Source organism: Anthonomus grandis, chromosome 10 (assembly GCF_022605725.1).
Source record: "Anthonomus grandis grandis chromosome 10, icAntGran1.3, whole genome shotgun sequence".
Taxonomy (NCBI): domain Eukaryota; kingdom Metazoa; phylum Arthropoda; class Insecta; order Coleoptera; family Curculionidae; genus Anthonomus; species Anthonomus grandis.
The window spans coordinates 15974257-16000954 of record NC_065555.1 but is presented as its reverse complement, the minus strand read 5'-3'; the positions used below and the strand labels follow the sequence as shown (position 1 = coordinate 16000954).

Here is a 26698-nt window from a genome sequence, read left to right as displayed (position 1 = left end):
ACTTAATCAATCCAAGGTAAGTAGCAACTCAATCGCAATCAATAGAAAATAGGTTAAAAGTATTTTTGTTTGTTATGTGGTTGTTTTATTTTTTTTTTTTACTAAATCGCTAATTTTTTTTTGTTGCTTCATTTAAAATACATTGCAGGCAATCATGGACAATGCTTCTGTATATGGACTCGGCTTAGATCTGCGTTCCGCTGCATACGTAAACTCTGTCCAAAAAATATTTACTACTACCACCACTGCTGGATTAACTTTTTAATTTTGCTGGGGGTAAAAAATTATTGTTGTTTTTTGTTACGAAAAAGTGCAGTCTACGTTTTTACAATTTTCCATTATTGTTATGCATGTTAGAAAATATTTCATATACAAGACTGATATGACTGATTGTTGATGGTACCTTAGACGTTTTTGGAGAACGGAAAATGGATTTTTTTTGAAAATTTGGCATCATGGATATTAGCTGGTGATCTAACGATTAAAAATATTTTTAGCGATAAAGCGTTGCCGCTTATACCAAAAAATAGTAGCAACTTTGTTATTTTAAATGGAATACCCTGTATATTATTTTATTATGATTGTTTTTGTATAAGTTGTTCCTATACCTGTCTTTAGTGGTTTTCAAAAAATTAATTATTTTCTTTATTTTTTACCAAAACATAGCTCCAAATAAATTTGTATTACTGCGGCACTGAATGCGCAGAAAATTGAAATTATAAACGTAATTTACGCAGGTATTGTACATTAGTTTTCACTATAAAAATTTCTTTTTTTTCTTTCGTTCTACGTTGTACAGGGTTACTCAAAATTAGTGATTTTACCGCTAGATACAATAATTTTGAAAATGCAATTTTTAAAATGGAGCACCCTGTATATTACAACATATTCTAAAAGGAAATTGAAATCCCTTTCTAACGTGGATCATGTTCCTATATCTAAGTAGTTCGGTTTCTGAAATAAAAGCAATTTTCTGTAAAATTCGGAATATTTTAACATATTTGCTTTAGGTGGCTGTGAAAGGTCATGACGCAACAATGCTATGCTATCGATGTTTGACAGTTACATTTAGTTGATTAATAGTAAATACGCTTGGGTGTTTTTATAAAATAGTGACCTAAAAATTTATTAAAATGGAAATAAATAGTTATTCAAGTGGTTTTGATAAATCTATTTATTATTCATGGGCAATGTGACAAAATTGTAGCAAGAACGTGCAAAAAGTTGAATGAATTGTACCCTAATTTACAAAAAATTGATAAAAGAAAATTTGTGCGTATACAAAATGACTTTGTACAATATGGTTCACAACTTAAAATTTACCCAAGCCTGTAACGTCTGATGAGGACAACATCGTGAATGTTTTAGTCTACATTCACGCATATCCACAAGCTTCTATCCGGAGTGGAGCAGATGATTTAGGCCTAACTTATTATTCTGTGCAAAAATTTCTGGCCGTCAATAATATGCATCCCTTTAAATTTTCAAAAGTACATCAGCTGAAACTGGATGATTACCAACGATTATTTCGATATTGTGAGACGCTTCTGACACGTACTCAAGAGGATCCAAACTTTAAAAAAAAAATGATCTGAACAGATGAAGCAAAATTTTCTAGAGAAGGTATTTTTAATAGAAGAAATCAACATTTTAGGCTAATCAAAATCCACATGCGTTAAAGGAAATGGGATTTCAAGTAAAATTTAGTTTTAATCTTTTTTGTTTACTAAAAGAAAATCAAATAGCCTTTTTTATTTGCGATGGGTCATAAAGCTCCCGTAAATACCTTCAGATTTTGCGCACAGTAGTAGAAGATTTTATGGAAAATTTAACGCTTGAAGATTATAGCAGTTGCTGGTTCCAATTGGATGGGGCACCCGCTCATTGCACTGAGAAGGTGACACGTGAATTATTTGAGAAATTTGATAACCGCTGGTTTAGGCGTTTCGGACCATGGGATTGGCCTGCGAGATCACCTGATCTTATACCACTTGATTTTTACTTTTGGTGTAATTTGAAGCAAATGGTATATAAGACACCGGTAAACAGTAAACAGGAACTACGTCAACGACTTATCAATTGCATTGGTCAACAAGATCCTTCTGAAATACAAGCAGCGACAGCACATGCTGTACAACGCAGGATTTTGAAGTGCTTAGAAGTCAATGGCAATGGCATTTAGAAAATTTATTGTAAATTGCTTATAATCTTAGGATAACTAATTAAATTATTCCTAAGTTATGAAACAAATTGTATAAAGTTATTTTGTATTCGCACAAATATTCTTTGATCCATTTTTTGTAAATTAGGGTATTTCGTTGAACTTTCGGCATGTTCTTGCTACAATTTTGTCACATTGTCCATGAATTTCTTAGAATAGATTTAACAAAACTTCATTTAAATAACTATTTCTGTCCATTTCAATTTATTTTTAGGTAGTAGTAGTAGTAAGGGTAGGGGAGCTAGAGCTCGGCAAGTAGGCCGGAGCAGTCCCTTTTCGCCAACTCCACAACCACCCACCCCTACGCCTCCACTTTCAATGCGCGGTCTTCACTGAGTCGGCCGGTCCTTTTAATAAAGGCTTGCACGTTGTCCCAGTCCAGATTTTTTAAGATCTTCCCGCTGGAGTGTCGTTGCTCCGAAAATTTTCCTTCTTAAACGACTCCACCTATCACAGATACCTAGTATGTGGTATGAAGTTTCCTCCTCTGTACCGCAATTCGGACAGAGTGGGCTTTCTCTTATACCAAGAAGGTGTAGATGCCTGTTTAGACTGTTGTGCCCGGTCAGGATTCCCACCAAGTCTTTAATACTTTGTCGGGTCTTTGTTAGCAGTCGCCTTGCTTTAGAGCATTTGGTATCATTTCCTTGGCCTGTCTACATCCTTCTGTCCTTCTCCAATTCTTCCTTGTTTTTTCCCAGGCCCAATTATTAAGTGCCTGGGAGATTTGTTTTTTGCTAAGACCGAGACAAGGTTCGGGGCCTTCGAAGGGGTTAACGGAACCTTGTCTTGCCAGTTCGTCGGCCCGCTCATTGCCCTCAACACCTTGGTGTCCTGGGACCCACCTCAGTCTCACTTCCTTGTGTGCTGCAAGCCTTTCCAATGCGTCTCTGCATTCCTGGACTAGCGCTGAGCTGGCTCTGGGTTTCTAAATCGCCTTTAGGGCAGCTTGACTATCGGAGTAGATGCAAATCCCCCCGTCACCTTCCAATGCCTCTCGTTTGTTCGCTACTTCGAGTATAGCAAACACCTCCGCTTGGAAAACTGTAGTGTGTTTCCGTAGCGGGAAGGATTTCCCTGTATTCGTTTCCATCCTGTACACTTCGGCTCCGGCTGAATTGGTGCTTTTCATTCATGATCCATCCGTATACCAGGCCTGGAAACCACTTGGCTCTTTAACTTGGTTCGCCGACCATTCTTCCCTTGTCGGGATTTCGACTTGAAACCCCTTCTTTAACCTTAGTTTGCCACTTTCTGTAGTGCATCTGGATGTCAGAATTGGTATGTTCTTACACATCCTGAGAGCGATCGTCATATGGCCTTGTCCTAAGTGAACATAGCGCCACCTTCCGCTATCTCTCATTCCTCTTATACGCCGCCATGGCCTCCCTCTCAATCCAGACTGGGAGGTCCGTTAGCCCAAGAACAATATTTAGTGGTGCCGCAGGTGTTATTCTCATAGCCCCAGTAATTCCCAAGCAGACCAGTCTTTCCAGTCTGGTCAGCTTTTGGGCGTTGAGCCAGCCGTCCTTCAATACGGCTGGCCACCATACGACGGATCCGTACGAGTCCTCGGTCGTATGACTGCGGTATAAAGCCACTGGAGAACATGGGGTTTAAGACCCCATCTTGTACCTATTGTTCGCCGTAATTGCCGTATTAGGGCCGTTGCTTTATTTGCTGCCTGCTCTACGTGAGTTTTAAACGTGAGCTTGCTGTCTAAAATGACTTCCAAGTATTTGACCTGCTGGCTCAAAGTTAGGCGAGTCTGATACATAATGGGAGGTTTAAAGCCTGTCAAATTCCACCTCTTAGTAAAGAGAATGAGATCGGTCTTTTCGGGGTTGACCGACAGCCCTGTCTCCCGACACCACTGTTCCACTATCCTGTACGCGACTTGCATTCGCTCACAGACTGTTCACGAATTTACCAGTGACCATCACTAGTCCGTCGTCCGCGTATGCCTGTGCATAGAACCCTTCAAGTTCTAGCTTCCTGAGGAGACTGTCCATCACCAGGCACCAAAGGTGTGGCGAAAGGCAACTGCCTTGCGGGCAGCCGTCTTTCACACACTTTTACCCTCGACACGACAGTCTCCCAGTGTAGCACTGATCTTCCGGTCTTCCAGCGCCGTTTTGACCCACCTGACAAGATGAGGCGGAGTGCCCCTAGTCAGGAGGGCTTGGCAGATAGTGTCTGTTTTTGCCTTATCAAATGCTCCTTCCAGGTTAAAGAAAAGAACAAGTGCTATTTCCTTGTTCTCTATTGCTTTTTTAGCTTTGCTCACTACAGAGTAAAGTGCCGTTTCCGTCGACTTCCCTTTTATGTAGGCATGCCGATTCCTATGTAGTGGCGATTCTATTAGAATCTCCTCTGTTATATACCTGTCTATAAGCCTTTCTATAGTCTTTAGTAAAAATGAAGTCAGGTTTATTGCCCTAAAGGACTTTGGTTGACGGTAGTCTTTCTTGCCCGGTTTTGGGATAAAGACATTGATATGAAATAAAGACAAAGATTGACACATTTGCCGCCCTCCATGTTAGTGGAACATACCCCATTGCAATGCTGGCCTCCTGCCAAGGCAGTGTGGTTTCGAGGCCTACTTGCAACATCATGGGAATGATTCCGTCAGGTCCCGCAGCCTTATATGGACTAAACTCACCCACTGCCCAAGCTATTGCTTCGTTTGTTACTATGTTTTTGGCGAGGTTCCAGTCCGGCTCCGGATTGCGCCAGCAGTCTCTTTTGCATCGTCGGACTTCGTTTTTGAATTTCCTTTCCTAGCTGTTAAGTATGAATAAGTTCCCCCCTTGAGAGCGCGGTGGTGCGACCTTACGTCTTTTTTGAGACGGTCCAAAATGTCATTCCACCAGGGCAATCTCTTGTTGCCAACTCTCCAGGGAGGACATGTGGCCTCGTAAGAACTGATGAGTATACTGTTTAGCCGTACTACTTCTCTATCTAGTTCCTCTTTGGAGTTAGTTAGGAGTTGTTAGGAGTTTGGAGCTAGTTCCTCCTACTTAGATATAGGAACATGATACCTCGTTAGAAAGGGATTTCAATTTCCTTTTAGAATATGTTATAATATACAGGGTGTTCCATTTAAAAAAATGCATTTTTACCATTTTTGTATCTAGCGGTAAAATCACTAATTTTCACCAACCCTCCATAATGTAGAACAAATTTTTATAGTGAAAATTATAGACACCTTATACAAAAACAATCATAAAGCGATAGTGGATCAAAAAATAAAATAATATACAGGGTTTTTCATTTAAAATAACAAAGCTACTACTTTTTGATACAAGCGGCAACGCTGCATCGCTAAAAATATTTTTAATCATTAGATCATCAGCTAAAACCCATGATTCCAAATTTTCAAAGAAATTCTATTTTCCGTTCTCCGTAAACGTCTAAGGTATCATCAATCACCCTGTAGTTTGTATTATGAAATAACATTTCGGTCTGTACCAATGACTTTTGTTATATTAGGTTAAGTAATGATAAGATATGGGAGCAATTAAGAGGAGAAACAGTCACTTTTTTTTAATTCTAATAGTACCTAATATTTTAGACGGAAGTTTGGTAGATGAGATTATTATTGCAGTGACTGTTCTTTCATTGGGTAAATGACCCTCCAAAAAAAAATCTTTGAAACTGTATCTGCTAGAGATGTAGAACAGAAACAAAAAACTTTAAATGCCTATAAAAATCATAAAAAGACTTCGAAAAACAAAGTAAGGAATGTTTTTTATAGTAAGCAAACAAAGAAGTTCCTATTTAATAGGTTATATTACAGGCTTTCTTAATCACTAATTAGCCAAGACTATTCCTAAATTTCTTAATGGTTGAAGATGTTTTTAGGATATTTAGTAGATGATCGATCTTGGTAATTGTAAATATGCCTCAAATAAGAAGAAGTACACCGTTCTAGTGATTTATTCATCAATTTGCTGCACAACATTCTGAAGATAAAGACTTACATGACTCCCAAGATGTGATCTGAAAATGATGCGTTTGTCAAGTTGAATATCCAGACACTTACATACTTCAGAGGCCAGAACTATTGTAGATATGCTTCAGCTACCCAACTCCAAGTGGTCTTTCCTGCATTGAAGACAAGTCTATGTATCACAACATTCCCTAATATTTACCAGATCAGTTGAAATGGATTTTGTATGGTAATGTAAGTGTTACAATCTCATTTTGTTTCAGTGGAAGAATTTTGGAGGAAGTATGATACAAGATCTGGAAAAGAGAAGAAACCACACATTTACTACTAATTCAACGAATGTCAAGCGATCTCTTCCAAATTTCGACTTTAATCTGACTCCAATTACGAGATTAGTCAACGAACCTAATACCAAGATCGACGCAACTAAAACTATGAAAATATTGGCTCGATTGTAAGACATACCTTTGAAAGTCATAAGTAAGTACTAAAGCATTCAGATTTGGGGTTTTTAAAACAAGTTTCCCAAATTTTAGAGCTTCCATGTACCATGTAAGAAACATGCTAGGCAATACTAGAAACACTGTAATGTCTGCGATTAAAATACCGCCACATAATTTACTGGTACCCTCGGAATATAAAATTGTGCAGCATTCTGAACCAAATAACTCACTTCTTGGGGATATTAATGATGGATACTCATGTCCATGTTATTTCGTGAAGCGACCATTAACTTCAATATATTTTGTAGAGTGTTGTCCATATTCTGGGACTTTGTTTTTAGAAGGTGAAGGTAAAAAGGGGTCTTAGTTCTCCAGAAAATTCCAATTTTCATTTTGTATATAACAGGTCGAGGACTAAAAATCAAAAAAGGGGGGAGGGGTGGGGTAAATGCATTAGGTCCCAAAAGGCACGCTCACTTATTATAAAAGAACTAAGGTACACTAGTTAAAACGAAAATTGTCACATAGGGGAGACCGGGTCACAGTGGCCACCTTTTACTTATTGTTGGCGTATTTTTCGCGTTCAATACCTTCGACTTGGCCCACATAGAACCTTATTGTCTTTTTAGTTGCAAACCGAACCAACACATAGCACTTAACACGAATATTGTCCAAATTTTCATCCAGTTCAACAATGTCTTCATCTGATTCAAAAATCTCTTCGTCGGAAGTATGGCGCTCTGCTAAGTCTAATATTTCACCCTCACTTTCGCTGCTGGATGGCATTAGTTTCATTATATTTTTCTTACCTTTTACAGTGTTATCTTGCTTATTCTGTTTTTGTTTCAAAGTCTCCTTTCGACATTTTTCCATATATTCCTGTTCTATTCTGTTCATTACAGGAGTGCTTGTCAATATCTCTGCTTCTTTTTTTTTCGTCGGGTTTTTCGTTCTTAAATGTCATTAACTTTTGGATATGGTCGTAAATTTTCAGGAGATATTAAAGGTAATCTAGACACATTTTGATTCACTAATGTATCATTTTTCAAAGGAATTGAATTACAAGAGCTGGTGGTCGGGATCACCTGATTTAACGGGGTGTTTGGTCTCACTGTCTTCTCAGGTTCTATTTGTGAAGTTTGGTCCTTTGGTTTTTCTGGCTTATCTGTGACTTCTGCTGCTACATACTCAGCATCTCCATATAGAAACTTGTTAAGCAGAAATATTCCTGTACTAGCAAAACCAGATATGCAATTTTTGTGTGAAAAGGCAAGAGGATAAGCAACGCCTAAAAGTTCGGCTTTTTCGGTCTTTAGTGGTCCATACACACATTTATCCAGAGGCTGCAATTTATGGCTTGTGTGCGGTGGCAGCGTGAACAGAATTATTCCTGATTTTTTAGATAAGGAGATCATTTTATAGGATAAATGTGTTTTATGGTTATCCATGATTAGTAATATCGGATCTTCTTTCGCGGGCTCGACATGTTTAATAAAATGCTGTAACCAAGATTCAAATAGTTTCGAAGTCATCCATCCATTGGGCGAGGCTGCTCCCACTGTTCCTATTGAAGCATTCTTGATCATATTTCTCGAAAATTTACTCTTGGAAACACTAATAGTGGTGGAACACAATTTCCAATAGCATTAATTGCTCCACACATAGTAACTAGAATGCCCCGTTCCGCAGAAGTCACTTGCCCAACTTGTCTCTGACCCTTCTCTGCAATAACTTTAGTTGATCCTTGCACAGTCGTCAATGCAGTTTCGTCGACATTATAAATTTTACTGGCATCTAAAGTAGAATACTTTTCATACAGTTTTAACAAAGTATCGTACCATTTATGAACTACGACTTTATTGAATGCTACAGATCTTGACATAGATGTCGCTTCAGGGGTTCGTAATGAAATAATGGGATTCCGTTTCATAAAAGCACTAAACCAGTCTGGGCCGGCAGATTCATTTGTATGCCAACTTTGCGGAATTTGTTTATTATTTGCGACTGCAAGATCATAAGCTAGCTTTCTAGCGGTTTTTGGTTGTAAGCCATGTTGAAGTTTTCCGCACTGAATTAAATATTGGCATAAAACTGCCTCTTCTTCATGTGTAAAAATTTTTCGGCATTCGTAATTAGGGCGAATTTTTGGAAATATCGGCTCTTCCCAGCTAATATTTTGGTCACGGTATTTTAAAATATATCGTCGCAACGTGGTACGAGGTAAGGCAAATCGCAGTGAAGCCGCTTTTGTAGACAGACCTCGAAAGAACTAAGCCAATATTTGTCTTACGTTTTCTATTACGTGGCATTTTATATGGGTTTTGTAACCTGAAACAATTAGGTACAATATATATTATTTATTTCTTAGCTTGTTTTCCAAAAAACCACTAATTTAATAAATTAGAGTAAATAGAGATTGTTAAAATGGAAGTGTGTGTGTATAATAATACCCTGTGAAGTATTAATACCATATTAGCTAGAATGAAAGCAAAATACAGCAAATGCAAATGGAATATTGTTTGCTTAATTATATGATAATAAATTACTTTATTATTGATATTAAGATGTCGGAGAATTCTACAAAAATTAAAATATTAACTGGGTTACAGTGGTCACTCGAATTATCATAAATTAGTAGTGACCACTGTGCCCCATTTTCAACCTGGCCACTGTGTCCCAAACTTTTTTTAATTTTTTTTAAAAAGATTTTTCGCTTCTCCACCCGATATACTTTAATGTACCCGTCTTAAAATTAACTAGGTTTCTTTACGAAAAAATAATATGACAAGAAATGATGCAAAAAATAAAACGTACCTTAACTTTTCACGTGCACTCTTCAAAACAAAAACTGACACTAACACAAAAATCGTAAATAGACGGACATCAAAGGAAGAGAGATTGTTGGAATGGTAGTTTGCACGCTACATCCTAGGTGGCATAACATATAAGCCAAAGAAACAAAGAAAAGTTATTTCAGAGTGACCACTGTGCCCGGGTGGCCACTGTGACCCGGTCTCCCCTACGACACTAAGAGACGATAAACATATATTTCTTTGAAATTTCCAAAATTTTTTGAAAATACAAATACCCTTTTAAAAAGTTTCTTAAAAAAACATACACCCGACGACACAGTTAAAACGAAATGAAAACAATCTAAAAATCATAAGGAACAAGTGGAGGCACTTAGTTAAAACTTAAAAAAATCATGCAAATAAATCTTATCCCTAAACTCACAGTTAAATAATTCTTATTGCGTACCAAAAATACCAGGTAGCGGTACTCGAGTGTAATTTGAATTGTAGATTGTTGTTACAATAAATAAAAAAAAATAAAAAAATAACAATGACAAATTTTAAGCAAGCTAATTTTATAAGGCAAAAATTAGGGGGGAAGGGGTTAAAACAACAATACTATTACGACGACAATTACTAGTCAATTAATATTTTAATCATTATTTTCAGGGAAATTAATCTGGATGTTGAGTCATTTTTTGCCCGGTTAAAAAAATCTTTGTATTTATAAAGTGTCCGGTTTCCATAATGTGTTTTGCAAATAACGACTTTTTTTATTATTTTGCCTAATGCACCTATCATGTTCACTAAACCTGATCTTAAAACTACGCTTGGTTCGACCCAGATAAAAACAACCACACTCACAATCAAGTTTATAAATGCCTTTACAGTTTAAATTATCTGTCCGATCCTTATTATTAACCAAAAGCCCACCTATGTATGTTTATTTCTAAAAGCAATATCAATATTAACGGAGGCAAGAACTCTCTGTATTTTATATGAAACAGCCCTGTTATATGTTAGTGAACAATATTTTGTTTTGGGTTGATTGTCTAAAAACCATTTGACTATTAGGAATATAGACATTTTTGGATGCCTTACGCAATAGAATTTTATTTTTTATTTTATTTACTAAGGGTTGAAATTATGCGTAACGGCTATTTGTCTAACAACAGACAACTCCCTGTGTCTACCTTCAGTCGACAAAGCTCTATTCAAACACCTAGGGGCTACCCTATGTGAAAAGGGGTGGAATGACTCAGTATGGATAATTGTACCAGTATAGCTAGGTATTCTATAAATTTCCAAAACGTGCCTGTTATTTGTGTTTTTAATACATAAGTCTAAGAAGATTATTGAGTTATTAGTTTCTGTTTCTAGTGTAAATTTTATTTTAGGATGGATGTTATTAATAAAAGACCAAATCATTTCGAGATTGATTACTAGCATTCCAGAGTAAAATACAATCATCTATCGTTATTATTTAGAATGTTATTAAATTCAAAGTAGTCCATAAAAATGGCAGCTAATAAAGGAGAGAGGGAAGAGCCCATTGCAAGGTCATCTTCCTGAATATATGTTCAATCATTGAAATTAAAGAAATTTTGTTTAAGACATACGTCTAACAGGTCTAAAATCTCTTGAACTTCAATATCGGTGAGCCTAGAACTAACCAACTTATTTTAAATAATAATATTAACCACTTCTCGTATGGGGATGTCTAAGAGTTTTTCAACAATTTCAAAATGGCAGTTACATTTTGATGGTGCTGGTAGTGTTACCAATTTTACTGAGCATGTAGACAGTTGAGTTTTGCTTGTGGAATATCTTGGAATCAGCTGCTGCATTGTGGAGTAATTTTATTTTCGGACACAGCCTTGTCTTGGTATAGATCTATACGCAGTGATATCAGGTCATAGGAAGAATTGAAATGTAAACTTAGGCCTGCCTATTTATCGTCAGAATATGGATATTTGGTGTGATATAAGGAATAGGACACAAGGCCCAGTGGAGAAGTCGGTAATCTTTATTGCACAAATGCGAAACTTGTTTCGAAAGTTACGTGAACCTCCATCCGAGGAAATGCAACTTCGCATTATACATCACAGAGCTGGAACTTGCAGCATAAGAGATTGAGAATATCAAATAGCGAACTCAACGCATGCAACCTCCTCCAGTAAACCCTAATAATGTCGCCGAGCCTAAGCTGATGTATCAGCGACCAAGAAACCCTCGTGTACATACAATGAATTCTTCACTGCATCTTCAGAATTCTCGTGGTCCGGTGGTTTATTGGAATTATCGTAGAACTGTTAGTTAGTCGAGAGATCAGTTCGATTCCTGGGGGTCTCGACTAGTAACTGCAGCTCCCCTATTCTAGATTACGTCTTCGCACAGTGAAATGGCGATGATCGTCCTCATCTCGATATTTGGTATGAAACTTATTGGATTCTGGAGCGAATGTTACTGCTATTGGTTTAAGCATATGGAATATATTACAACATTCAGATATACAATTGTTATCATCACCTTTTTCTCAGTGTAATTTTGGAAATCATAGTTCTAGTAAGGTGATTGGCGCAATTAACTTACCTATTGTTTTGTATGATAAGGTAGCGGTTTGCAATGTTTTGGTAGTGAAGAATTTGGTTGTCCTTTGATATTGGGTACCGATTTTTGGAAAACTAATGGTGTCGTTCCTGATTTGCAAAATGGTTGTTGGTATTTTGGTGAGCCATCTCAGGAAAATTGTATCATTGAAGCAATTTTTCCTCAGGAAACTTTAACCCCAGAACAGCGATCCGCCTTGGATAAATTGACTTTAAAATACTTTTTTTTAATGGATAGAATGGATAGAATTTTATGGAATTTGGTAAGCTTGGTCAAACAGATTTAGTGAAGCATCAGATTAATACTAGTAATGCCCAACCCATTCGTTTGCACCCTTATAGATACTCACCCGCCACTCTAAAGATTATCGATGAGGAGGTTGATAACATGCTGCAACTCGACATTATCGAATCATCACAATCTGCCTGGTCTTTCTCTGCCTTAGTAGTACCGAAAGGTAATGGTAAATAGAGATTTTGCATGGACTATCGAAAACTAAATTCTGTTACGGCTAAGGATGCTTATCCGATCCCTTTTATTGATAGTATTTTGGACAAATTAAGAAATGCAAAGTATCTTACTTCGTTAGATGTCAACTCTGCATATTGGAAAATCGAGGTTGATATAAATTCACGTGATAAATCTAGTTTTTCTGTCCCTGGCCAGGGACTTCTATCGATTAAAGAGAATGCCATTTGGGTTGACGAATGCCCCTGCAACTTGGCAGCGATTGGTAGATACCTTATTAGAAGCTAATTTGGAACCACATGTTTTTGTTTATTTAGATGACGTAATTTGTATTTCTGAGACGTTTCAGCAACATTTAGAGGTTTTGGAGGAGATTTTCCAGAGATTTCATAGAGCCGGTATAACTTGGTCTCAGGATAAGTGTAAATTTTGTCGATCCGAACTTAAGTATTTAGGATATGTTCTCGATAAAGATGGACTTCATGTCGACCCGGATGCGTATTTACATTGTCTACGATACGACTTAAATAACGAAAACGGCGCGTCGAAACACGGTAGAGATTGCTTATACTAATTTTTCCTTTCTACCTTACAAAGTCTATCACTTTACGACGCGGCGCATGCAAAATACAGATACGCTCATAGATTTTATAATGAAATAGGATTAAATTTTATTTATAATTCTTTACAACAGGAACATAAAACATAAGCATAAAACATGAAAGTAGGTAAATAAAAAAATACATTATTTAATGAGACTTGGCATTTTGAGTATTTCTGTTAATATTTGACATCAGGTTTCGTTTCTTTTTAGAGTGAATTCGATTTTCCTCGGATTTAGCAGGTCTTCCAGATTGCAGCCTTTTGCAACCAGAAGTTAGGCCTGGCCGTATTTTTCTCCTGGCTTTGGAAGTCGGCTGTACCCCAATTTGTCGACCACGCTGACCTAAGACACTTTTTTTGCTTGCCAATTGACAAATGAATGATTGCACTTGTGTAGCAGTAGTTAAATTTTTAAAAATGTTGTTAACTTTATGTATTGCATTAGTAAGCTCGAGGTTGGGATTTTTTAATGCTATTTCTGTAATGTTCAGAAGATTCGTTTTTAAATTAAGAACTTCTTCTGCATGTCGTTCTTCCATCAAATTGTTAGATGAATTTACTTGCTCGGATTCGACCATATTTGTTTCTATTCATCATTGGTAAATTATGAAATTTATTTTTAATTGGATCAGAGTTAATGCATCCATGTCATCATAGAACGTCTCAGAAATTTCACTCCCTAATGCTAGTTTTGCAAACGCTACCCTGTCTGTGTAGCTCAATAGAGGCGAAGTATCAATTAGTACCGAAAACTGTTCCTGAACTGCGCAAAGATGTTTGCAAAACCGTCCTCCTACGCCAAAATGACAATCACATAATGCTACATCTGTATAAACTGTATAGAAGAGTTGCTTATCTTCACCTGAACAGACGTGAAAAGTTCGATCATCTACTTTATAAACGTCTAGATTTTTAGCTTTTCTGGAAAAATCTAAAAATGCTAATTTTGATCGATTTCGCCTTGAGTTGGCAAACTCTAGTAAATGCCTCTTGTGATACGTTTCAAAAACTGAAGATGAAATCTACTAAAGCACAAATGCTTTACACGTTTGAAGAATAATATCTTTGAATACCCGTCTAGAGGCTTCTACAAAGTTATTTGTATTATTACCTCTCGTGAAAACATCTTTTCTAAAGCATAGACACCATTCTGTCTTTCGCTTCCATAGTGAAGAAATGTGATTTAAAAGGCGGGGATACTTCTTGCATCGATTATCAGACAGCATGTGGTCGCACTGCGATTCAGCTTCTTTAATACAAGAGGAATAAATTACAGACTGGAACATTTTCATAATATTCTTTGGCAATTCTATTCTCAGATGCCCAAAGCCATCTCCAGAATGCTTGTGTGAAGTGAAATGAACAGAGAAGTATGTGAGATTGTGGAAAAATTGCACCTAATGCATTGCGTTCACTGCTACTATCGTCCGTCATAAATAGCGATGGGTAACCTGAACCTCCAAACCCAGTAGAACCAAGATGGTCTTTTAAAGTTTTAAAAGCTAGCGTATAGTTGTTTTCAGTTTGTGCTGTGTGCAATATACATGCCAATGGAATTGCGCCTATTTTCGAGGCAGCATACATAAAAGTAACACAAGTGTTCGGCTGGTCACATGAACCACTTGAATCAACAAAAACCATTTCTTTTGAAAATTCATGTGAATGAGCCCGCTTCATTATGGGAGTAATAATCACAATTATAAGTGGATTATCTTTTACTATTATTTCTTCTCCATTAGCTTCAAGTAGGTTTTTCTTTTTCTTAATTACTTCATATACGCTTTCGTCAACACGAGTTCCAAAATTTGCAGTTCTAAAATAAATTAAATAAAACTATTTAGTTCATAACATAACGAATATTTGACAAATCGATATATTGTTATTTTTCTAACAAGTTTGGGAAGCGAGGTAGAAAGTCAAACTAGTAAAAAGTAAGATACAAATTATTAGTGCGATACCTAAGTAATTTTAACTACACTTATGGGATAATGGCCTAGTAGTTAAATCCAACTGCGGTACCTCACAGATAAGTCATATCTTTTAAATGTATCAGTCTAATTTAGCAAAACATTTTAACGAAATGCCCTATTTTTATTGTAAATTTAAATATAAATCAGAACACTTTAACGCTACAACTTCTGGCGAATTAAAAGCTTGATTTTTATCTGAATACCACGATAAAGTAATTTCCAAATAATTTTAGCGATCGTGAAAAAATGCAATGTGCTTACCTCCATTTGTCATATAAATATCTTATTTGCCGATCGCTTGTATTTATTTTAGCGTTAGCCAATGTTTCTTGAAACTTTAAATTTTGCATTAGGGACAATTCGTGAAATGCTTTAGCTTTCTTTGGACTCATTCCTTCATCAAAATATTTTAAAAACGCTTTTTCAACGTCTTCTGTGATTCGTAAATAGCTATATGCTTCAGCCACATTAATTGTAATTAATTAATAGATGACTGTGTTCAAATGTGACCTAGAACAGAAAACGCAACAAATTTTTAGGCAAATTTGCATTGAAACAATACATATAGCGAGCAACTCTAAGTTGATTCCTTTATGCAATAAAAAATTAAGAGTAAATGAAAAATATAAAAAAATGCGTTTCATTTTAAAATATTTTTTTTAACAAAGTACCACTAATATTTTAAACAAAACAATTTATTTTTGACTCCATCAAACTCCTTTAATAGAAGTTCCCTAATAAAAACCATACAACCAGTCAAACTGCTCAAATAGTTTCCGTTTTTTGGTTTGTGATACACAGCCCATTTAAAATGATAGGATTGTGAAAAACATCTCATAAATATTATGACTATTAATTTAAACTTACCGTGATAATGGTGTTTAACCCTTCTTTCAACAAACTATCTATTTCTAGTAGTTTTTTTAATTTTTACGTCGATTTTGGCCTCACAGTTTTTATTACATTGTCTTGTATCGTTTCGTTTAACTACTTTCCCAAGGGAACTATGCTGGCACACATACACTTTTCGATATATTAAACGCTGAACGTTCGGATATGAATATCGAACAATCCAGTTAGTTGACGTGTAATCTCCAAAATCTTCTACGATCTTGTCACAAAATGTTTGTGGCTGTCCGTTTTTATCGTTATATTGGACACGTATTGTACACGTATATTTGAAATCTTCAGCAAATTCAAATTGAATTAACTTAGCATTAAATCGAGCACAATATTTTGAAAGTAAATTTTTGGTTTCTTCCAAATTAATTAATGTAAGATTCAAATGCGAACGCAATTCAAACACCCTCCCGTTGGATATGGCGGCTTCTAACTGTTCTAACGTAACCTAAACGATGATATGGCGTCATAGCGCGATAGATTTTGTAAGGTAGAACGGGAAGATGATTAAAAGCAATCTCTACCGTGTTTCAACGCGCGGTTTCTGTTAAGTATGTCATATTGTAGTACACAATGTAAATACGGGACCCGGATAAGGTCACAGTCGTATTGAACATTCCGACTCCAGAGAACACCACCGAAGTCCGACGTGTCATCGGTATGGCGTCCTGGTACAGGCGTTTTTTTCCTCAATTCTCAACCGTTTTTTCTCCCCTTACTGCTCTTCTTTGTAAACACAAAAAGTGGAACTGGACCCCAGAATGTCAAAATTTGTTTCAGAACATCAATAAATCGTTAGTTTTCGCTCCTGTACTTACTTCACCTGATTTCTCGAAACCCTTTTTGGTTCAGACTGATGCCTCATTAATTGCAATCTATCAAGACTGATGTTTGGTATCAATTGTTTATTAAGCCACTAAGCTAATTTATATGCTGGGGAGTTGTTTTTCTTTAAAGAAACTTTTTAAAAGTGTATTTGTATTTTAAAAAAATTTTGGGAATTTTAAAGAAATGTATGTTTGTCGTCTCTTAGCCATAGTATATGTGACAATTTTCGTTTTAACTAATGTAAGTACCTTAGTTCTTTTATAATTATAAGTCAGCGTGCCTATTGGGACCGAATGCATTTACCACACCCCTCCCCCTTTTTTGATTTTTAGTCCACGACCTGATGATGCGATAAGTTTTGTAATCGCGAAACCGGTCGTCACAAAATAAAAATTGGAATTTTCTGAAGAAATAAGACCTTTGTTTACGTTCACCTTATTAACTTCAATGTTCGTAAAATTATTGACATTGTGAGATTATGGACACTTAACAGTTAACTATATGGACGTACATACTTATGGACATAAATATGGCATTTAACGGTTAAGATGGATGGTTGTTAATAACCAGATACAACTATCTGCACATAAAATCCATAATTACTTGAGCTTTAGCCAGCCATTTTCCATAATGAACCGAATTAAAGGCCTTTGAAAGATCACGGAATACCGCTGCCACAGCATCTCCTCCAACGTGGAACAATTATGACTTTATAGAATAAATTTGAAATGCCTAAAATAAGTAACTAAAAATTTCGAAATTTTTTCCACTCCGTGGAAGACGCCCTAGACGACTGATAATAAATGAGTAAAAGCCTCCAAGACATGACAAATTAGTCGCAAATACACGAGTGACGACGCACTGTACGAGTGAAAGAGAAAACGTAACGGGATAAGAATTGACATCTGAGTCACTTACCTTTATACTCTACAATTTGCTGACGATGAAGTTATCATAGCAAACGACTTACAAAGTATGGCGCGAAAATTGCAAGAAGAATATAATAACTGGGAACTGGAAATCAATAAACAGAAAATGAAATATGTCCCTATAGCAGCAAAACCATCTAAAATCCAATTAGATATAGATGAACCATAAGTAGTTGCAACGTTTACACGTATCTTGGGGTGGAGTTTGATTGGTCTGGAAAAGACGATAGAGAAATAAAGAAAAGAATAGCACGAACCAGAAGAATTGTAGGATGTCTAAATGGTGTAACGAAATTGGGAAACAACGTAAATACTGAATAATACTTATATATGAAACACTTATTAAAAGCATGGAGAATAGCGTAATAAAATCGAAGAAGTGACTGAAATAGATGTTTTTAGGAGATCACGGGGTATATCAAGAAGAGATAGAATCCGAAATGACGACGTACGACGACGAATCCCCTTAGTTGGTTCGATAAGGACAGACATAGAGATATTATATCCAATATGTCCAAAGGATGGAATAAACAAGACTGCCCAAACTTGCCATGACATGGGTACCAGTAAACTAAATCGCAGAAAACTTGGACAAAAGGCATAAAGAAAGCCATCAGTACCAGATACCTGTGAGCAGAACAGTGGAACAAAAAAAAGGAGTGGAACTTCGGACGACGAAAGATGTTTTTAAACCGATATATGTATATAAATAAATCGAAACTGCAAGCATCAATCAAGAGCCTAGAAGACTCGCAAAAGTCTAGAAATTCTGCGAAAAAGGTATTTCCAAATCCCGGGTTAAAAATATATGAAAAAAATACCATGAAAATTGTTATGGAGAGGTCAGAAAGTTTTTAGAAGCAACATTGAACAACATTATTGTTACATTTTATTTAATTATTTGGACTTTGTTTTGTTTAGGCGGTTTTTCAAGAGTTTATCCAACTCTATCCAACTCTAAAGCAACAGTTGAAGAAGGGCAATTACAAAAAATAATTGAATATTAGGCCACCAATGGGATAAAAGTGTATCAAAAGAAAAGAATTATAAGAGTCCTGATTAAGACCATCATGGAAGACTGAAATAAAAATTTAAAAAACATAAGTAGTTTGGTGTTCTAATACTTCCATCTAAAATATTAACAATAAGCAAAATAAATTGATTTATTTATTTCTTGTTTTTTTTTAACTTAGTAGAAGTAATATTAAAAAAAGTGTGTATATTTTAGGCTATAATGCGTACAGCCCAACAATACAACTTAGGAATGGATCTGAGATCTGCGGCCTACATCAATTCAGTTGAAAAAATCTTCATTACAACTACTACAGCTGGTCTTACTTTCTAAAGTGTTTTAAACTTATTCTTTATAATAATGTAAGCATCTATACTTATTTTTGTTGTTGTTTTTAATTGGAAGGAGATATACTTAAGATAACCAAATAATTCAATATTAACTACATATGTAAGATTTTAAAATATTCAATCATGTTAGCATTATATATATTATTCTTAATTGTTAAGTCATTTTAATTATTGTTTTAAGCCAGACTGTAACTAATACCATTAAAAGACCAAATAAAGTCGTTTTTTTTAAGAATCATTTTTATTTTTGCCAGATGGGGCGTTATACAGCCAGTTGCATTTTTTTTAAATATTTTTTGTATTATGTATTCATAGTTTCCTGCAGTTAAAATATTATGATATATTTAACCATGATACTTTTTTATTTTTTTTTGCTTCAAACTACATAAGGTCTGTGTCTTCTATAACTAAAGAATACAATGTATATCAATGTATTTTTTTTTTGTTTCCTTTGTCAAGCATAAATGTTATTTTTAATTGACAAAAACATAAGGTTGACCACGGATTAGACAGGTGTGATTGGGAAATACCTTCCTAAAAAAATTGTATTTTATTTTTTTTTATACTAAATTATATTTAGTTGAGAGCCGTAAATATTTTTATATTTTCAAGTGCCTAACATTAAAGGGACCTGTAACTTTACATTTTGCTCTCAGTTTTAATAGCAATTTCATAATTTCAATAAAATATATATTTTGCACGCTAGAATTATGTAATGTAAATAACTTTAAGGGTTGCAGAGGATATATTTCAGATGGTAGTTCAGATGGTAAAACTTGAATTTTATTAAGATATGTTTTTCATGCCAGTATTTGGAAGGTATCTTTGTAATTACTTACAGTAATTGGTTGAAGTTTCCTCCATGATTTATTCCATTTAATATCTATAGGATTTTTTAATGTTATAGCAATCACTAGCACAAGGAGAGTCGGATAACGGCTCTCCTTGACTTACCCCATTTTTGGCTAGCGTATCTATGATCTCGTTACCACTTAATCCTATATGTCCCTTAACCCATATACATGTTAAATTTTTATTCTGATTATTTAAATATCTAATCAATTTCTTAGTTTCCCATATTTATTTGACCGGATTTACTTTATTTGACCATATGTATCTATTTTCAATTGCTTCAAGTACAGACATGGAGTCTGATAAAATTAGTGAATTTGTATTTTAAACGAGAATTAGATAAGTGCTTCCCTACTAGAAATAGATTCAGATGTAAATATGTTTCAATGTTTAATGATTTGAAATAAGTATCTAATGTCGAAGGAAGGGAATATAAATTATTGCTCCATTACCTTTAGCATTTTTAAAGGGTCTGTATATATTTAATAATAATAATAATAATATTTCTTTATTTCATATTACAAAGTCACATTATACATGAAAACTTAAATAAAATGAAATGACGTCACAAAAAAGGCTTATTTAGAAATATAAGCGTCTCCCTGAGATAACTATATATAACTTTACATACTTAAGTAATCGTTCAGACTAATCGTTTTTCACCTTTTGTTTAAATCTGTTTTGATTTCCTATAGTTTTTATTTCATGCGGTTTATTTAATAACTTTATGCACATATAGTAGGGACTCTTTTCAAACAATGAAAGCCGATGTATAGGGTAGTTAATATTACATGTGCGAGTATTAAACCTCTGATCAACACAAGTAGGAAACTTGTCTCTATTTTTAAATAAAAACATCACTTATGTATCACTTATGCTTCAAATATATACAATGCATATATAGTTAGTATTCTCTTAGATCTAAAAACACCTCTACATGATTCCAAGTATTGCATCCCAAACGTTATTCTAATTACCCTTTGTTGAATGACAAATATACTTTGTATCTTAGAGTTGGCCGCCCAGAAAATAATGCCATACCTAGCTGAAGACTCCAAGTTCGCAAAATACAAGGCTCTTTTAGCCCATTCATTTAGACATTTTAGAACTGTACGGAAACAAAAACAAACTCTATTCAGCTTAATTTGTAAATATTCAATGTGATCTGAAAAGTCTAAGAATTCATCAATATGTACACCCAGAAGTTTTAGTTTAGTTGATGCCTGCACTTCAACCTCAATTTTGTTGAAGTTTACTTCTTTTGGGGTTACTTCCTTGTTTTGTTTTGTTTTAAAAATTAGAACGTGCATTTTTTGTTCATTCAATATAAGCTTATTTTTATTAAACCAATCTTTGGTTTTTTTAAACAGAAGACTCCATTCAGGCATAGCTCAGAGATGTTCGAAGACGCCACTAATAAATTTGTGTCATCTGCAAATATTGTTAGGGTATTGCATACTGTTTGACTATTATTAATAATTTCAAAAGGCAAGTCATTTATAAAGACAATGAACAAAAAAGGCCCCAAAATACTCCTATTTCATTACCCTGAATTTCTGATCTGCTGCTTTCTACCACTACTTGTTGGACTCTATTATTGAGATAAGAAGTAAACCATTTTAAGGAATTATTTCTCACCCCATATAACTGTACTTTATTAATAAATTTCTATTTAAACAATCATATGCCTTAGAAAGGTCTAAAAATATTCCCAATGAAAGCTTTCCTTCCTCCAAATTGCTGAAAATTGCACAAGTGAACTGAAATATGGCAGTTTGTGTAGATCTACCCTCAAGGTATCCATGTTGATTGTCAGATAAAATATTGCACTCTTTTAGAAAACTGAGAAGCTGATTGCAAACTGTCAACTCAAACAACTTTGAAAAACTTGGAAGTAGGCTGATCGGTCTATAGTTGTCAAATTCATTATGAGTGGTTAGGCTTAATGAGTGAACTTTTTAATTGATCTGGGAAAATTCCATGCTTTAATGAATTCTTCAAAATGTAGCAAAAAACTTCAGATATGGTTGGAATGCAAACCTTGACAATACTCGCTGGTATATCATCATTTCCGCAGCTTAATTTATTTTTTACTTTTTTAAGAATACTTAAAAGTTCGCTTGGGCTTATGGGCTTATGTGCAAAAAATTGTCGTAATCATTGGCAGCTTGATCAGCTTGCCCAGTGATAGACTGTTTTTGATTTGATTTTGTTTCTGATTTTGATCCCAGAAACTTCTTTGTATATAGTCCACATACATTTATTTTTATTAACTGATGTCTTCGTCTTATTTTCATATTTTTTATATTTACGTTTTATGAACACATCATCATACTCTTTTTTTACAATTTTCTATCTATCTGCATACATAGGAAAACGTTGCTTTAATATAAAAAGAGTGTCTAATCTAGCCTTCATTTCCCTAACTTCCTCATTATATTTATAGAGAGCTTCTTTATTATTTTTCTTACATATTAGTTTCTTTGGAAAACTTTGATTAAAAATTGGTACAAATATATTTATAAAAGCTCTCCATTGGCTATTTACATCACAATCTTCCTTACCAAAAACGTCAGCCCAGTTTTCTTCTTTTAGCTGTTGAATAAAAAAAGTTCTGCTTGCTTCAGAAAAAAATCGTTTATATTGTTTTGGGGTATGTATACTGGTTTTTGGTTAAGAAAATTGTTTTTTGCCCTTTACTATCTGAAATATGAGTTTGCAAAGTCATGCCTAGAACACAAGCAATATCAATATTGGTAAATATATTATCGATGCAACTATTTAACCTAGTTTTTTCTGTAATTGTTGGATAGAAATTAAATGAGTTCATGATTGTGAAGAGTTCTTGTTTATCTTTATTAGGTTTCAAATTCAAGTTCAATATTAAAGTCACCTGCTATAAATGTCTTCTTTTGACTAGCTGTCATACACAAAAGTAACTCTTCTATTTTTTTTTTAAATATTTTTACATCTTCTTTTGGAGGTCTATATACTGAACACACATAAAATTGTTCACCTGCCAGAATACACTCGACGCAAGTACATTCAAACTTTTCTTAAATTGCCAACCTGTTTATAGTTTTTAGAACCTTGAAAGTACATGTTTTTTCCACATACACTGCTACTCCACCATACCCCTTATCTCGGCAGAAGGAAGAAGCTGAATGAAAGTTTCTAATCTGAAAAATTTGAAGCTGATACCTTCTCTTCCAATGTTCTGTTATACAGACTGTTCATACAGATGAATTTGCAATCGGGGTTTTCCACAATTAGGTGGTTTAATCTATCCAAAGAATTTCCAATTGATTGCACATTTTGGTGTATAATAGCTGATCCTTTAATATTTATTGTTTTACCTGGGATAGTTGTAGTTGAGCCTATTTTTGGTAAAATGTTGATTGTCACTTGAATAGTTTACTTGTTGTCGCATTTTGTTAAATTTTTGCAAAAAAGCTGGTCAATTTGGGTCTCTTGCCGAGTGGATTCTGTCAAGTTCAACCTCTTACAGTTAGGGCAGTTTAATGTAGTATTTTCTGGGCATTGGCGACTTTCATGTTTTTCTCCACATTTTGAGCAGCATGGCTCACCTCTACAATACTTAGCAACATGACCAAAGTAACAACACCTAAAGAATACACCAATCTAACAACACTTAGATTGGTGTATTCTTGTACATAAGCTTTAGTTAAATCAAAACTTAGGTTGTCATTTTTTATAACCATTTAAAGATATCAGCTTTAGTTTGTAGCACCCAATTTTCTCTATTTTTATTTCTGCATTCTTTCTTAGTGATGATTTTTATTTTGTTGTTCACATCGTTTCCAAAAATTACTTTTATGTCGGGATTTTTTTCTATTGGTTCTGCAACAAAGTATTCTGGGTCATATCCCTTTTCAATGCCAGTTATCAAAAAACATAGGATCTGTGTTTTCTAATTTTTGGTTTGCAGATTCTTGGAGTTCTTGAGTGCATCTTGTAGCGCATTTTGTTGAGTTACATCTTGGCACTCAATAATTATTCCTCCATTCTTCAAATTTGTTTTCAATATCGTACTGTATGATTTTGTCGACTGTGGTTTAATAGTATGGTTTTATTTGTATGCTATCAGAGTGTCATTTCTTAATTCTGATTTAAGCCGGTGTCCATTTATCATCGATAGTCAGCAAATAAAGGGTATTTAACTATTATGCCTTGTAAGGAGTTAAAATAGCAAAATTGTGAAAAATCAAAAGGGGTACTTAACTCTAAAATTGGCTGGATAGGCTTTACAAAGAGGTGGAGATTGTTTAAGTCGCCAATATTTATTGGTTAAGTCATAAGGGCTTAATTTATAAATTTTGTATAAAAGTTCTGTATTTAAATTTTTGTGTTTTATAAGAGATTTGCAGCACAGCATGCTGGGTCTCAATTCCAAGGCAGGTTCTAATGGTTCAACTAAAATTCCTTAACAAGTGTAGAACTTGGCACCAAGGCTAATAAGTAAAGCTTTATACTAAATTCTATCAACTTTTAGTAGTAAGCTATTGGAGGCAGACCCATAATTATGGATGTATGGCAATTATGGATTTTATAGAAAAATTAAAGCCATCATTACCCCACATCCCCATTAAGTTTTTCTAATGCCTATTTTAGAGAGTCAAGTTTATTTTCACATTTAGAAGATATACTGTTAATATATGTTTTGAATGTAAATTTTTTGTCTAAAATTATACCTAAATATTTGACTTGATTTGTATAAGGTAGCCTAGTATTTTGTCTTACATAAACATAGTTAATTTTAGCCCTACTTCAATTTGAAATTATTGTCAACCACTACAGTAAACTATTATAATTAATTCGAGCCAGTCAGTTATAAATTTAAAGTAAAAAAAACAACATATTAACATAAACATATTTATTTGGACCTTAAACTTTAACATCATATACAACACCACTTTCCCTCTATTTTATGTTTTCTACTGCAACCTTTGCCAATAATATTGCATCATTAACCCCTACCCCATTATAAGAGGCTCCACACAAATATAGTGGCAGGTTCTTGTCTTTTATATATGAATAAATATCTTCTAAATTCCTTTCATGTCCCACCACATACTGAGGGATGCAGTCTTTTAAAATATTAACATTATTTAATAGTGGTTTGTCTGGTATTTCAAGTATAGACTTAATATTGTCTGTTGCAACTTGAAGTAGGGTTTCTTTAGCTGGATTGTCCCCAAAGAGTTCTTTGAACCAGTATCCACCCATCATCACAGTTAAGACAGTCTTGTCTGTTTGGTTGCGTGTGCAAGAATCATAAATCACACCCAATATGGGTAATTTTTCTTTGGGTGGTACTAGGAAACCAAATCCAGGTTTTTTAATAAAATTTCCTTCATACATAAGGTTTACAACCCCCACAGAAACAGTTTTTATCTTGTATAATTTGCTGCTGAGCTCTGAATGTTCATTTTGAATTAATGGGGCCAAACTGTTTGCTGAGAGGGAACTTATTACATGACACCCTTCAAATTTATCTCCATTTTCTAAATACACTTCAGCCCCACTACTGGTAAACCTTAACTCTTTACATTTGGCATTTAATTTTATATTTGTCTCCCCAAGTCTCCTAATAAAACTTTCTAAAGCAATTGGGAGTGTCTCCATTCCATTTTTAAAAGTGTACACACTCCAATTTTCTTTTTGGGCTTTTGAAGCTAATAAACCTCTTGGTGGTAGTGGATCCTGTTGGTTAAATAAATTTTTTACAACCCCCTTAATCACTCCACCATGTTGCTGTTCAAAATTAAATAATTTTTTCATAATAAAGTTTACACTAATTTCTTTTGAACTGCCTGCACAAATCCCACACAGTATTGTATCAATCAAATAGTCTGCCACCTCTGGGCCAAACCTCCTCTTTGTAAACTCATAAGCACTCTCGTCTGGTGTTATTTTAGGCTTAGCAGATAAATCTCTTAAAATTTGCATTATCAGGGGTTTACTGAAAGGTTTTTCGGTGGTAAACATCCCCAAAAGAGAATTCGGTAATAAATGTAGGTCGCCATTAGCATATATAAGACGGTTCTTAGCTGCTATATGAGTTTGATGAATAGGAAGAACATCAGGCTGTAAACTTAGCTCCTCAAGTAAATTTAGAGTATTAATGCCTGGAGCCCCTCTGGGCCTGATAGTGCGAGGACCCTGCTCAAAAATTACATTTTTTTCTACTTGATTTGACTTTATCCAACCTCCTAAACGGCTTGAAGACTCCAAGAGAATACTGTTTTCACCCCTTGCATGTTTTCCTAAGTAATAAGCGGCAGAGAGACCAGAGAGTCCACCACCTAAAATTATTTTTGTCATTCTTTATCGGAGAGCGTAATTTTGCTTCTAGTTGCTTTAATCATTGCGCATTTTAAGGAATGATAATTTATTTTTAAATTACATGTATGTATATTACTTTATGAGGTAAGGTTAGGTGCAAACTAATTTGACGTAATGTAAATATAGGGGTGCAGACAGCATAACGAACCGCAGTATTGCCACATAATAAGTATATAAATTGTCATTTATATATTAACTATACTTTTGTCACAGTACAGCCAGTGTTGGGCACGAGTAAAAAAAAATGAATTCGTATAATCTACGAGTACGAGTACTCAAAAAAATGTATTTGTAAGTATTTTACTCGTAAGTAACTTTACACACGCAGTCTACGGATACGGGTAGTACTCGTAAAAGTACGAGTAAAGAGTACGAATACTTTTAAAAAATTGGAAAATGTAA

General features: G+C 34.7%; 2 protein-coding genes across 3 annotated transcripts in view; one reads left to right on the top strand and one right to left on the bottom strand.

The window, feature by feature from the left end:
• LOC126741610 (glutamate dehydrogenase, mitochondrial) overlaps positions 1-19313 on the top strand; it is an 87370-nt gene extending 68057 nt beyond the window's left edge. Inside the window, exons 7-8 of one of the 2 annotated variants that reach the window (XM_050448109.1) lie at positions 149-276; positions 18945-19313. In XM_050448109.1, the coding sequence (XP_050304066.1) occupies positions 149-265 (117 nt within the window). In that variant the 3' untranslated portion in view covers positions 266-276; positions 18945-19313. The remainder of the gene's footprint in view (positions 1-148; positions 277-18944) is intronic. The other variant, XM_050448110.1, reaches the window with a different exon arrangement.
• Positions 19314-24809: 5496 nt separating this feature from the next.
• Positions 24810-26394, bottom strand: LOC126741082 (protoporphyrinogen oxidase). The gene has a single exon (XM_050447396.1). The coding sequence runs from the start codon at positions 26273-26275 to the stop codon at positions 24872-24874; it is 1404 nt and encodes a 467-aa protein (XP_050303353.1). The 5' UTR covers positions 26276-26394; the 3' UTR covers positions 24810-24871.
• Between the last annotated feature and the right edge of the window lie 304 nt (positions 26395-26698).

Bases quoted from the DNA above. Each gene is read 5' to 3' on its own strand.
- LOC126741082 (XM_050447396.1), bottom strand. From the start codon at position 26,275: ATGACAAAAATAATTTTAGGTGGTGGACTCTCTGGTCTCTCTGCCGCT.